The 13,375-nt window shown below is 40.6% G+C and overlaps 1 protein-coding gene across 7 annotated transcripts in view; it reads right to left on the reverse strand.

Annotated features, from left to right (window-relative positions):
- The window catches only part of GRAMD2B (GRAM domain containing 2B), a 121,861-nt gene that overhangs the window by 18,665 nt on the left and 89,821 nt on the right, over positions 1-13,375 (reverse strand). For all 7 annotated transcript variants that reach the window (XM_011710134.2, XM_011710135.2, XM_011710140.3 and 4 more), the window contains 4 exons: positions 10,651-10,762; positions 8,161-8,227; positions 7,116-7,219; positions 2,417-2,512 (listed from right to left, as the gene is read on the reverse strand). In XM_011710134.2, coding sequence (XP_011708436.2) covers positions 2,417-2,512; positions 7,116-7,219; positions 8,161-8,227; positions 10,651-10,762 — 379 coding nt within the window. The remainder of the gene's footprint in view (positions 1-2,416; positions 2,513-7,115; positions 7,220-8,160; positions 8,228-10,650; positions 10,763-13,375) is intronic.

Genomic DNA, 13,375 nt, shown 5'->3' on the forward strand with positions numbered 1-13,375 from the left:
ACAAACAAGCCCAGAGAAGAAAAGGCCTGGACATTAAAAAAAGGCTAGTGACATTCACTAGATCCCCTTTAAAATCTCTCTCCCTCTGTTTTTGTTGTTAAGGGTATTTAACAATTCCCGAGGGTCCGCCTTCTCTGCTCTGACCTAGATTTCCACTGAAAACTTCCCAGTGGCTCTAATAGGCTAGCTCTCTTTCATGCCACTTCCAGATTCTTCCTTGTACAAATATGGAGATTTTCGAGTGGAGACTTATAAGTGAGCCATGGGAAAGAAGTAAAATCGAAGCTAGACGAATCATGTGAAGACAAATGACATGAGGAAAAATGATTTTACCATAAACAATATGTTCAGAAAATATAAAAATCTACTTTTTTTCCCATCTATTTATGTCATAGAATGTTTTCAGACCTCCTTTCCATGAGTTTGTGATTATCCTTCTCATTTACCAATGAGGGAACTTGAATTATTTCCAAGCAAGTACTATATTCCAAAGTAATTAATATTGTGGGTTCTGGCATCAGGCAGATCCAGTTGCAAATTCTGGCTCTGACACTTACTAAGTGGGTGACATTGGGAAAACTGCTTAACCCCTCTAACTTTCAGTTTTCTTAATAACAGTTATCCATTACAGGGTGGTAGCAAGAAAATATAAGAAAAGCATTAGTGTATGGCCTGACAAGGAGGAAATACTGATGAGTGTTGGCTATTAGTATTTTTAAAAGATCCCCAAATAGATATTGACATATCTTCTAGCTTATCAGAATGGTCTCTTTTATCTTTCCTTCTTTCTTCTTCTCTCTACAAGTTTTCTAGTATGGTTAGAAAGGAAATCTATAGCCAGTCACGTTGGTTCATGCCTGTAATCCCAACACTCTGGGAGGCTGAGGCCGGGGATCACTTGAGCCCAGGAATTTGAGACCAGCCCTTGGCAACATAGCAAGACCCCATCTCTATTAAAAAAAGAAAAAAGAAGAAAGGAAAAAGGAGAAATGAAATCTATAGAATGTAGATTTTATGCTTTCATAGAAATAATAGGTAACAGATTAAAAAAATTTCACGTGAAAAGTAACCACTCCACTCCCTCTTTCTTGCCAAGCTGAAATAAACACCACTTTAATGTAAATGTTTCTGATTGCACATGTCTGGGGTAGCACAATAGTCAATTCAGCTCTGGAATTTCTATGTAGAAGGTAGTTCAGGCAACCTGTTAGTAAAGCAGGTCTAAAAACTGATCCTGCACCTGCAGTTGCAGAGCAGGTGCAAGTTTTATTTATCTGGAATGGCTCTAGGGAGGTATTGACTGAGGTTATGGGGAGGCTGGCCACCCCCACACCAGGAACTCCTCACTATCAACCTGCTTGCCTCACCCTGTCAGTAAGGTGGTGTTTTGTTGTTGTTCTTTATATATATTTATTACTGTTTTGAGACAGGCTCGCTCTGTCACCCAGGCTGGAGTGAGTGGTGCTCGATCTCAGCTCAGTGCAACCTTTGTCTCCTAGTCTCAAACAATCCTCCCACCTCAGCCTCCCCAGTAGCTGAGATCACAGGTGTGTGCCACCACACCCAGCTAATTTTTGTATTTTTTTGAAGACAGAGGGTTTCGCCATGTTGCCCAGGCTGGTCTTGAACTCCTGGACTCAAGCGATCCACCCGTTTGGGCCTCCCAAAGTGCTGGGATTACAGGTGTGAGCCACCATGCCTGGTCTTGTTCTTGTTCTTTTTCTTGGAGACAGGGTCTCGCTCTGTTGCCCAGGCTGGAGTGCAGTGGCACAATCATGGCTCACTGCAGCCTTTACCTCTTGGGCTCAAGTGATCCTCCTACCTCAGCCTCCCAAGTAGCTGGGATCACAGGCACACACCACCACACCTGGCTAATTTTTATATTTTTTGTAGAGATGGGGTTTCACCATGTTGCCCAGGCTGGTCCCCAACTCCTGGGCTCAAGCAATTCTCCCACCTCAGCCCTTAGCCTCCCAAAGTGCTGGGATTAAAGGCCTGGCCTCCCTTTTTTTTTTTTTTTTTTTTTTTTTTTAAGTTTTTTTCTTCTTTAAGACTATTAAAGGAACTGAATATACCAGTTTAGCCTGATCTAGCAGATGTTAGCCTGACCTAGCTGAAGTTGAGACAGCATTTTATTTTTTTGACCTTGGTCAGGCAAGTATAATTAAGTCAGCAGGAAATTCAAAATTGGCAACACTTCTATGAGAATAAATCACCTTGTGAAGGGAAACAGCACTACATGAATGTCTACAGGCTATAATTTTTAAAATTAGTCTTATAGAATTTTCCTGATTCACCAAAGGAGATGATGATATTTATGGTTTGGAGTCTTGGTCCTTGGCAAGAGGGCCCTCAGGCAGCAGAGCCCAGAGCAGGAGGACAGAGCAAAGGTGCCCTCGCTCCGCTGCATACTCACCCTGTCTGTGACCGTCGCTATGATCAGGGCGTTTGGCACTAGAAGAGCAGTTTTGGTTTTCTTTATTAGGGTTACTGAGAAAGCTGGAATAGAGATCTGAAACAGAATCAGCAAGTTAATGCCAGTTCAGACTTGACAGAACAGCACTTCGAATCTTCACATTAAAGGGAAAAAAAAAAGTAAACAAAAATCAAAACCAGCAGCAAGCTCCCCAGCCTCCATGAAGAAAAGTCAATCTTACAGAGTGGCAGGGATGTGTCACTGAGCTCCTCAAAATGGTGCTTACTGAGCCGGAGGATAAAACTGAATCATCGATTGGACTGAAGATCTTGGTGGGAAACCTTTATCTTCAGACATGAAAATAGAATGCAAAATGTATATTCATTTTAAAGATAAGCCCAAGGCTCTAAAGAAATTTCAAGCTTCTGATCATCCACTTTGGGCTAACTTCCACATGCCCCACTCTCCTCTGTCTTTAGGTGCACGTTGGGGGGAAAATGTTAAAAAGCACTGGTATAATAGGACCATCACTGGAGAGAAAACTTGGGACCTGAATTCTTGGCTCAGTTCTTTTTTTTTTTTTTTTTTGAGACAGAGTCTCGCTCTGTTGCCCAGGCTGGAGTTCAGTGACACGATCTCAGCTACCTGCAAGCTCCATCTCCCAGGTTCACGCCATTCTCCTGCCTCAGCCTCTCGAGTAGCTGGGACTATAGGTGCCCACCACCACGCTCTGGCTAATTTTTTAATATTTTCTGTAGAGACGGGGTTTCACCGTGTTAGGCAGGATGGTCTGGAACTCCTGATCTTGTGATCTGCCCACCTCGGCCTCCCAACTTGGCTTAGTTCTGTTACTACAGGTTGAGCATCCTTAATCTGAAAATCAGAAATCTAAACTATTCCAAAATCCAAAAGTTTTTGAATGCTGATATTGATGGTCAAAGGAAATGCTCACTGGAGCATTTCAGATTTTGGATTTTTGGATTAGGAATGCTCAGCCAGTTATATATTGGCAGACATTGCAAAATCTGAAATCCAAAACACTTCTGGTCCCAAGCATTTTGGATAGGGGATACTCATCCTGTATCTACATGACCTACTCCCCCGTGTAAGCCATCTGTTCTAGGCCTCAGTTTCTTGATTTATAAATTGGAGATAGTCTCATCTACTTCTCAGGATTTTCTGTGGATTAAGTAAGATAATATATGCAAAATGCCCAGAGATGAATAAAAATTTCATTTACCTCCTCACTTGTTTATGAAATCAGGATGGGTGAAATAAAATATTTTTTAATACTAAATACTTTTCTGGTTCAACAAAGAATAACAACAACAGTAACTATAGAAGCTGCAATTATTGATACCTATTTACCAGATAGAATTTAATTATGATGATCCTACATAGTCAATATTTTAAGAAATAAAGAAATTTATTTAGAGAGGTGCATATCATACATAAGAAGTTACAAAGATGGAACTCAAGCCAGTCTGATTCAAAATGTGGGTTCTTTTCAATACAATGTGCTATAAGAATGTATCAAATGGCACAAAGAACAGAAGTTCATGATAATTTATGTTATACCTCTCCAACCAAATTTGATCTCAAAGGAAAATGGATCGCCATTACTTTAATCCCTGAAAACAGAACATCTACTTCTTGAAAATGCCTCACATATTCTCAAAAGTGGAGAAGAGATGGGCTTTATGTAAGTACTGCCAGCTTGAAGGAAGCAAGCACAATGAGCTTTTTTTTTTTTTTTTTTTTTAAGATGGAGTTTTGCTCTTGTTGCCCAGGCTAGAGTGCAGTGGTGCGATCTCAGCTCACGGCAACCTCCTTCTCCCAGGTTCAAGTGATTCTCCTGCCTCAGCCTCCTGAGAAGCTGGGATTACAGGCATGTGCCACCACGCCCGGCTAATTTTTTTTTTTTTGAGATGGAGTTTCGTTCTTGTTGCCCAGGCTGGAGTGCAGTGGTGCGATCGCGGCTCACTGCAACCTCAACCTCCCAGGTTCAAAGGATTCTCCTGCCTCAGCCTCCTGAGTAGCTAGGATAACAGGCATGTGCCACCATGCCTGGCTAATTTTGTATTTTTAGTAGAGCCGGGGTTTCTCTATGTTGGTCAGGCTGGTCTCAAACTACTGACCTCAGGTGATCTGCCCACCTCAGCCTCCCAATGTGCTGAGATTACAGGTGTGAACCACCACGCCCAGCCACACCCAGCTAATTTTGTATTTTTAGTAGAGACGGGATTTCTCCATGTTGGCCAGGCTGGTCTTGAACTCACAACCTCAGGCGATCCACCCACATCAGCCTCCCAAAGTGCTGGGATCACAGGTGTGAGCCACCGTGCCTGACCACAAAATGAGCTTTTAATTTTGAATATTTGCATTCACATCTGGGTTTATGAGATGGGCTTATTTATTGCCCTCAATGATCTAGGCAGGAAGACTATGGAAGAACAAGGGATAATCCAATTGAGACATTTTCTAAAAACTGTTTGCCAAAGAACTCCACTCACAATATTTTTCAAAGGCAGGAGGCAATTCAGAACTTACAAGTTGGGATAAATTTGGAAAAAAAGAATTTGAGATCTACTTAGATCATAATTTAAAAAAAATGAGTCTAATTTTGTTTCTGAGCAGCAATACAAACACACAGTGGCAAAGGGCTATAAATTTAGATTTTTCATAATCTAAGGCATGGAACACCCTTAAGAAAGTTTTCAATCAATTGCTTCATGAGTATAAAATTACAACCAGATAACATTTGTAAAATAAAGCTTAAATCACTTTTCAGTTTGAGCCTAGACAGAATGTGATACATGCATGCTAATTTTACTAGCATCTGAAAATACCAACAGGCTGACTAAAAAGGTCCTGATTAAATTAAGGCTACACTTTATTAATATTTCTCCAGGGTAAATGATAATATTTTTCCAGGGTAATGGTAACATTTTTCCGGGGTAAACTGCTTTAGAAGGGGAACTTGATTAGAAAGTTCCCACGGTAGAGCAATTGTTTGGGTGCCTTCAGCTCATACTGGATCACGCTGGACTGAGGTCCATTGGCAGTGAGGAAATTCTGCAACATCTCTGAAGCCCAAATCTCCTTTGACACCATCCTTAGAAGGGATGGAACATACAAGTCACTATCATGGTTCTTATTCCCACGCCCTGCTAATTTTCAGTCTCCTGCCTCTGTAGGTTACACACTGCAAAAGCAATCTTAGTATATCCATGTCTTCAAAAAACCAGGGTCACTTCTTCTAACTTCTTTTTATCAGTTCTGAGGTAGAAGTAGAACTTTAAAATCATTGCTAGAATCATATCAGCTTGAAAGTGCACTGACTGCCTTTGTGGATCCCCCAGTCGCTTAACAAAGACTAATGCTTTGTTCATTAGTGTCTTCAGTCCCTGCTGCTCTGCTCAGACATGTTGGCTCTATATGAATTCCTGAGAACTATATCACATTGATCAGTACTACCCAATCCCCTTCCGCATTCCATGAACAAGACCTTTAATCCAGAAATGTAGAAATAGATGAAATACTGCTTCATATTGATTTGTATTATACTGATTCAGATAATACTGTCAATCAAATAATGCTTATCTGAACATAGCTCTATATGATAAAAAATCAATATAAAAAGAACATGTTTTACCTAAAGAATAGTATGCTAGTCTTCAGCTCCAACACTGACAAAAGAAAATATTCCTATTAGATTTGTTAAGTGGTCTTTATGCAATTGCCAGTGGTTTTAGAAAGAATATTTAAATAAGGCACATCTACCACTCAAAACAAAAAGAAGCTTTCATCAGCTACTTCATGACTATGAGAGTTGCTTCTTCACACTCATGAATCAGAATGATTGAAAACTCACTGAGGTCATGCAAACCCAAGAAGTGTTTCTCTGGTGTTATTCTGGAGGCCTGAATGAACTGTGATGTGACATTGTAGCTCAAAGGTAAAAAAAAGTCAGTGGGATAGAATTATCTTTTCCTCGATAGGCCACGGTCCCACGGTCCCCAGTTTAGAGGGCAGTGCCAATTCCTTTAGGCTGTTCTGCTTAATGTCTCAGGATGTCATGTGTCTCTACTCCCCCAAATCTGTATTTAATAATAATGAAAAGATGTAATATCAGAGTACACTTGGGATCGAGGGTGTCTGACTTCCCCAGGCTAGGCCTTAACTGCTCCACTTCCTGCTCATTTTGTGCTGGTGAGGGTACAAAGGGAGTGCTAATAAGTAGCTTATTTATTGGCCCGCTGTCCTAGACATCACTGATAACTGGTATAAATATGGTATAAAAATGGATGTTTCTTAAAAGAAATGATTTTGGTTTAAATGTATGTGTTTGAAAATCATGGCACACCCTCCATATAAACAACTTTGAGTGTTCGCTGGTGACATCTGAGTAAAAAGGATTTAGGGTATGGCTATGGGTGAGGTACATGTGTATATGTGAGGTATATGTATGTAAAGAAATGAGTGAGAAAATAATGCTTAGGGAAAAAGGGAAGTTAGTGTCATCTGGAGGCATTTAGAACCTATAGTATTTGGAATTACAACAAAGGAAACTTGGCATAAAAGATTAACCATAATATAAGTATCTATAAATATAGCTAAATTTAAGACGATTAATATTTGCCATATACAATAAAGTATGGGGTTAGCTTTTTTAAATTTATTTTTTAATTATACCAACCTTTGTGTCTTTTCCAAAGACCTTGGAATGAAAACAAATCCAGTTTTCTGATACAAAGAGCTTTCCTTGGTATAGTATTTCTTTCTGTAGAGCACAGGTAAAGCCTGGGAGAATACACACAGGTACGGCATCATTTAGAATTTCCATTTAAAATAAAAACCATGTATATATTTTGGTGACTCAAGGATGGGCAGAGAATTCATTCATACTCAAAAGTTTTATTGCCTCTTCTTCTGTCATCTTTATGGAAAGCAAGCTGTGGCGACCAGTTTGTTTTTAAATTCAAAGTCTTACCAACTTCAGTATAAATATCAGAATGAAAAGGCAAATCTACTATTGTACCTGAGAGACCAAGAATGGCGTTTTACAAGTCTCCTCTATCATGTGCTGGTATTAGTACACCTGTTCCCCTTTTCCCCAGTATTTTCACTAATGACTGTTTTCGAAATAGATGGCCTCACTAGAGGAAGAGCACATAGCCCACACTTTCTGTCTGAAGGTCATGGCAGGAACTCAGCATCTTGCCTCAACTTTTGCACATCAAGAGAGGCTAGAATGGAACTTTGGGCCCCTTGATGAATCACTGCAGAGTCCAGTAGGCGTGCTTAACTAGTATGCTGGGCAAGATATTTAGGTGACCATCACACCCTTCATAGTGGCATCAGCACGTGTCTGTCCATGTCTAAGGATGTAAGTTTTCTTTTAGTCTTCTTCTAGTGGCCTCTCTTGCCCCAGGCTTGTTATCCTAAATCTTAAAGCAATGTAACCATGTGCATTTCAGCAATAAATAAAGAAGGGAAGGGTATCATGGAACCATCTTGGGTGACTCCATACCCCATGGAGAACTGTTTCTTTTTCTCCTCTGTGATCTTTTCACGCTGCCTGGTGAAAGCTGATTGAAGCTGGTGTTATTGTTATGTTATGACTTTCAGAAACCTGATCTCCTTGGTGACTCAGTCCATAGACTAGGCCCTCTTTCTTCCCCAAAACTAATGATCAACTTTTCAAATATGTAGCTTAAAAAGTCAAACAGGTCAGAACTTACTTTGCTTCAGTGGTTCCTCCGTTGGAACACTAAGAAACAACTTGTGAAAGTGCATATTGGCCTTGTACTACAATGAGAACAAAATACAAGCATCACCACTCACACTTTTCTTATGAAACATCACAAATTCAACTTCAACAACAAATTTTCCCTCCCTTAATAGTATCTTTAGGAATTCCTTCTCACTGATCTTACGTCTCTGACACAAGCCTTCAGTAAAACACAGTGAAAGTCAGGGCACACAAGTTTCATTTTCTAACAAGTTTAATGCTTTGCTGGTTGGATATAATGATGCAGCTGCTAGTCAGCCTACTGCTGAGGAAACAGGGCTAGACAAGGATGTCCCTAATCAGAAAGGGGATGAAATTTTAAGGAATCTCATTAGGGAGGGTACTGGATCCCAGGTACTAAACGTACCAGTGAGTACTCTCAGAAGAGTACAGTGGTTCAAAGCTTTGTAGTCAGGTAAACCTGAGTTGAAGTCTTGGCTGTAGTGGCTCTAGCTCTTGGTGTGTGACCATGGCTTAGTCCCTTTATCTCCCTGGGTCTTGGTTTCCTTTTCTGTACCAGAGGGCAAAAACAGTACCTGCCTCAAGGTATGTCATAAGGCTTAAATGGGATAATACACATAAAGGACCTATAGTCTAAGGCAACATATGGCCACTCTTCCTACTGTATTATTGTGAAGGCATTTCCTTAGCCAGTGACAGGAGTAGGATGCAGTAGGCTACTGTCAAGACAAGTAGGATTTCATACAAAGACTTCACTCTCCAGGGCAGCAGAAAGCCCAAGACTATGAAAGCTGCAAATCACTTCATCTTCAAGGGATCTGTTTTTACAACTGTGACAATAACAATGGATAGCCAGCAATTTACAGACTGTAAAACACTTTCATCTGCATCATACAGCTATTAAGAGGTAGAACTGTTAGCTGGATGTGGTGGCATGTGTCTGTAGTCCTAGCTACTTGGGAGGCTGAGGCAGGAGGATCTCTTGAGCCCAGGAGTTCAAGCCTGCAGTGAGCTATGGGGTATAACTGGATCCTCTCTCCACAGCATCAATCTGCCTCATAGGATACTTCTGAAGAAAAATTCTTATAAAGAAAATGGGTAGGAGGCCCTGGATGGCTTATTATCCAAACCAAGAGTGGTCTCAATGGCAAAACTGGCCCTGTTTTACCATAAAGAACTACAGACCAGGTCATCAAGACGATAGATGGTCCCTGCAAGTCAGCTATTTTATAGATAAACACCTTGTAGAAAGATACCTTGATTAAAGCTGGGTGTTATATGGCTTCACTGAGCTTTTGTTTTCAATGGCTACAGTGAGCAATGGTTGCACGCTTGATTTAAAATATGCTAGGCCATAAACTCTTCAAAAATGTCAACGTAAAAATTGGCAAAAGAGGTAGTGGGGCTGATTTCAATTAAAAGGGACATAGCAGGCTGAGTGCAGTGGCTCATGCTCCTAATCCCAGCACTTCGGGATGCAGAGGTGGTTGGATCGCCTGAGGCCAGGAGTTTGAGTCGAGCCTGGCTAACACGGCAACACCCTGTCTGTACTAAAAATACAAAAATTAGCTGGGTGTGGTGGTGCACATCTGTAATCTCAGCTACTCAGATGGTTGAGTCATGAGAATCACTTGAATCCGGGAGGTGGAGGTTGCAGTGAGCCGAGATCATGGCATTGCACTCCAGCCTGGGCAACAGAGCAAGACTCTGTCTCGAAAAAAAAAAAAAAAAGAAAAGACATAGCAAATACATGCAGTATGTGACTCTTGATTGGATCCTGGAGAGGAAAAAAACACCTTTATAAAGGATATTTATTACCGGGACTACCATGGAAATTCAAAAGTAGATTTTATATTAATAATATTTTAATACATTTCATATTTAAATTTCTTGGGTGTGCCGATGGTTTTTGGTTTAGCTCTTAGGAGGCACATATTCAAGTATTTAGAGGGGTGAAGAATTAAAAAAAAACCCAAACTCCTGGCCCCAGTACATGCATCACACTCTCTGATGACATAGAACTGGGTTTTGTTTCCTATCTGGGTGTATTTTAGAGCAGAACCAAAATCAGTTTGGAGAATAATCCTGACCCTGTTCAAAGGTCTTACTCCTCTGTGTGCAGTTGGCTGGCCTACTACTATTCAGGCAGATGCCTTATCAGACTCTTCAATTTCAGTACAAGGATGTCACAACTCCCCTTGTCTTGCTAATTATTGGATAAGCACATGACTCTGTGTTGGTCCCTGATCTCTGGGTATTTGTCAGAGTTCGAGGCCACAGCATGGAACTCATCACCACGCAATGTGCTGTAAAGTGAGTTGTGATAAAAAAATGGACTGTTTGTTCTTCTAAATTGTCTAAACTCTATGCCTATATTAGTCTTGACCAGCAGGAAGGTGCATGCTTGAGTTCCTTCTTGTCACTGGCTTCAATAGTCTTGTCACCCCCTAAGACAATACAAATTCCATTCTCAAATTACCTGGCCGGAAGATGAAGACTTTTTTCTTTCAGTCTTAGGGTCATTTTTGCTTTCTGTTTTACAGTCGTTCTTATCACTTGCTAAAGAGGCACCATCAAAACTGGATTTTGACCTAAAGAAAGAAAGTCCAGGGTGTCTATAAGATAATTTTTTTTTTTTGAGACAGTTTTGCTCTGTTGCCCAGGCTGAAGTGTAGCAGCATGATCACGGCTCACTGCAACCTCCCCGTCCAGGACTCAAGCGATCCTCCCACCTCAGCCTCCCGAGTAGCTGGGACTACAGGTGCATGCCACCATGCCCAGCTCATTTTTTTGTAGAGATGGGGTTTCACCATGTTGCCCAGGCTGGTCTTGAACTCCTGGACTTAAGTGATCTACCCGCCTCGGCCTCCCAAAGTGCTGGGATTATAGGCATGAGTCACCACACCTGGCCTATGAGATACATTTTTCATTAATTTATTGTAATAAATCTTGATTATTATACTATCGTCTAAGAAAACCTGACATTTGTTTTTCTTTTCTGGATATCAAAAATCATTCATGATACTCTGAGAGCATTTACACAGCACATGCTTTAGGACACTGGAAGGATTTCAGCAGGCTGTAATCAAAAACTGTAGAAATAGTAACTTATAGAGGGTGAAGTAATGATCAAGTTGTGAAAATAATTATGTCATTTTAAAAGTATTTTAATCAGTATGTAAAAAGGAGTACTTGAGGCAAACTACTAAATAGTATTGTGGCTATAGTTCAATCAAAGAATATTTTTGTTTCAGAATTCCATTAATATTTAACAAGTATTAATTGAGTGGGGCATTGTGTTAAATGTCTTGGGGCCCATAACACAGTCTTTGTCCTTAAGGCGCCTGTGTACGCATGCATCAAACACTTTTTTAAAAAGGCAGTACATGATTTAGCACCAAAACAAAAACAAAAACAAAAAAAAAAAAATTACAGCAGTTAGGAGAAGGTATGGAGCCAATAAGTCTAACAGGAGGTGAGAGAAGAGGAAAACAGGCTGGGCACAGTGGCTCATGCCTGTAATCACAGCACTTTGGAAGGCCAAGGTGAGCAGACCACCTGAGGTCAGGCATTTGAGACCAGCCTGGCCAACATAGTGAAATCCCATCTCTACCAAAAGTACAAAAATTATCTGGGCATGGTGGTGCGCGCCTGTAGTCCCAGCTACTCGGGAGGCTGAGGCGGGAGAATCGCTTGAACCCGGGAGGCAGAGGTTGCGGTGAGCTGATATTGCGCCACTGCACTCTAGCCTCGGGGAGAGAGCAAGATTCTGTCTCAAAAAGATAAAAAAGTTAAATTTAAAAAAGTAAATAAAGAGAAGAGGAAAACAAGAGAATAATGTGGGCTTGAAATGCTGGGCCTAACAGGATACGCAAGAATCGGGTATGAGGAAAAGACACAACACATCCCGGAGTGGAAATACAATACAAGTGAAATCAGAATAAAACAAAAATGAAACCAAAAAGCATGTGTGAAGCCAAATCTTCCTTTTTCCTGTTAAGGACAGAGGTCAGAGCTCCAGAGTTTCTTTCTAAGGCGATTCTAGTCCTGGTTTTCCATTTTAGTAGATGTGTGCATTTGTACGTGGCTTCAACCCTACGGCTAAAAGCAGTCGCTTCAAAGTAGCATGCATGGATGATTTTTGGAGTTATATATATGAATAAGTTTTACGATCGTGAAGTTGCTTTAATGTTTCTGGGAGGAAATGGCACATAAAATCCATGATTTCACGATAATATTCCTTAAAATGAGGTTCAGTTAAAAAAAAATTGGTTCAAAGTGGATTTAAGAACAATCTGAAGTAATTCAGGTGGTACCTGGGTGTCACAGATAAACAGAAAGGACTGAAGTTAGAGAATTATGCTCTGGTTTTCTCAGCTGTGAAAAGATGGACTATATGAAGTCCTAGGCTTCTTCTAGCCACTACAGTGTATGATTCCACAGTGCTCAAATCACAGGTCAAATACCCCTCAGCTGTTCAAGGCAAATGAATTTAATTTCAGACACAGGCCATTTAAGCTATTCACAGATGTAAATTCCCTGGGAATTCTAGGGATTACTTTTTTTTGGAAGCTATGAAAAACATTTGTTCTCTATTTGAAAATAAAACTATCTGTACAAATGTCAACTTACCTTTTATTTATACTATTCACAGATTTGAATTCATCATCTCTACTGATTCAAATCAATAAATGTTAATGGAATGGGCAAGGAAATGATCAGACTGTTTGAAGATCCATGGCCTGCAAGCAAATATGACAAGTAGGGTGGCTCTACCCTTGATAATTTCAAAAGGCAGAAGCAATAAGGGGGTTCATCTGCATGACACTGACCCCTGTGGACAGGGTATGTATGTATATAATATTGATTTCTTTGGGTCTTTTCAACCCTGTTATTCTCACTTCCTACAGGTGACAAGAAGCCCAGTGCAAAATGAAAATGTGGGGTCCCTTATATAAAAATTAATTAATTAATCTTTTGAGACAAAGTCTCACACTGTTGCTGAGGCTGGAGTGGCACAATCTCGGCTTACTGCAGCTTCCACTTCCTGGGTTCAAGCAATTCTCCTGCCTCAGCCTCCCGAGTGCATGCACCACCACACCTGGCTAATTTTTGTATTTTTAGTAGAGACGGGGTTTCACCATGATAGCCAGGCTGGTCTTGAATTCCTGACCTCAGGTTATCCACCTGCCTCAGCCTCTCGA

Source organism: Macaca nemestrina, chromosome 6, assembly GCF_043159975.1.
Source record: "Macaca nemestrina isolate mMacNem1 chromosome 6, mMacNem.hap1, whole genome shotgun sequence".
Classification (NCBI taxonomy): domain Eukaryota; kingdom Metazoa; phylum Chordata; class Mammalia; order Primates; family Cercopithecidae; genus Macaca; species Macaca nemestrina.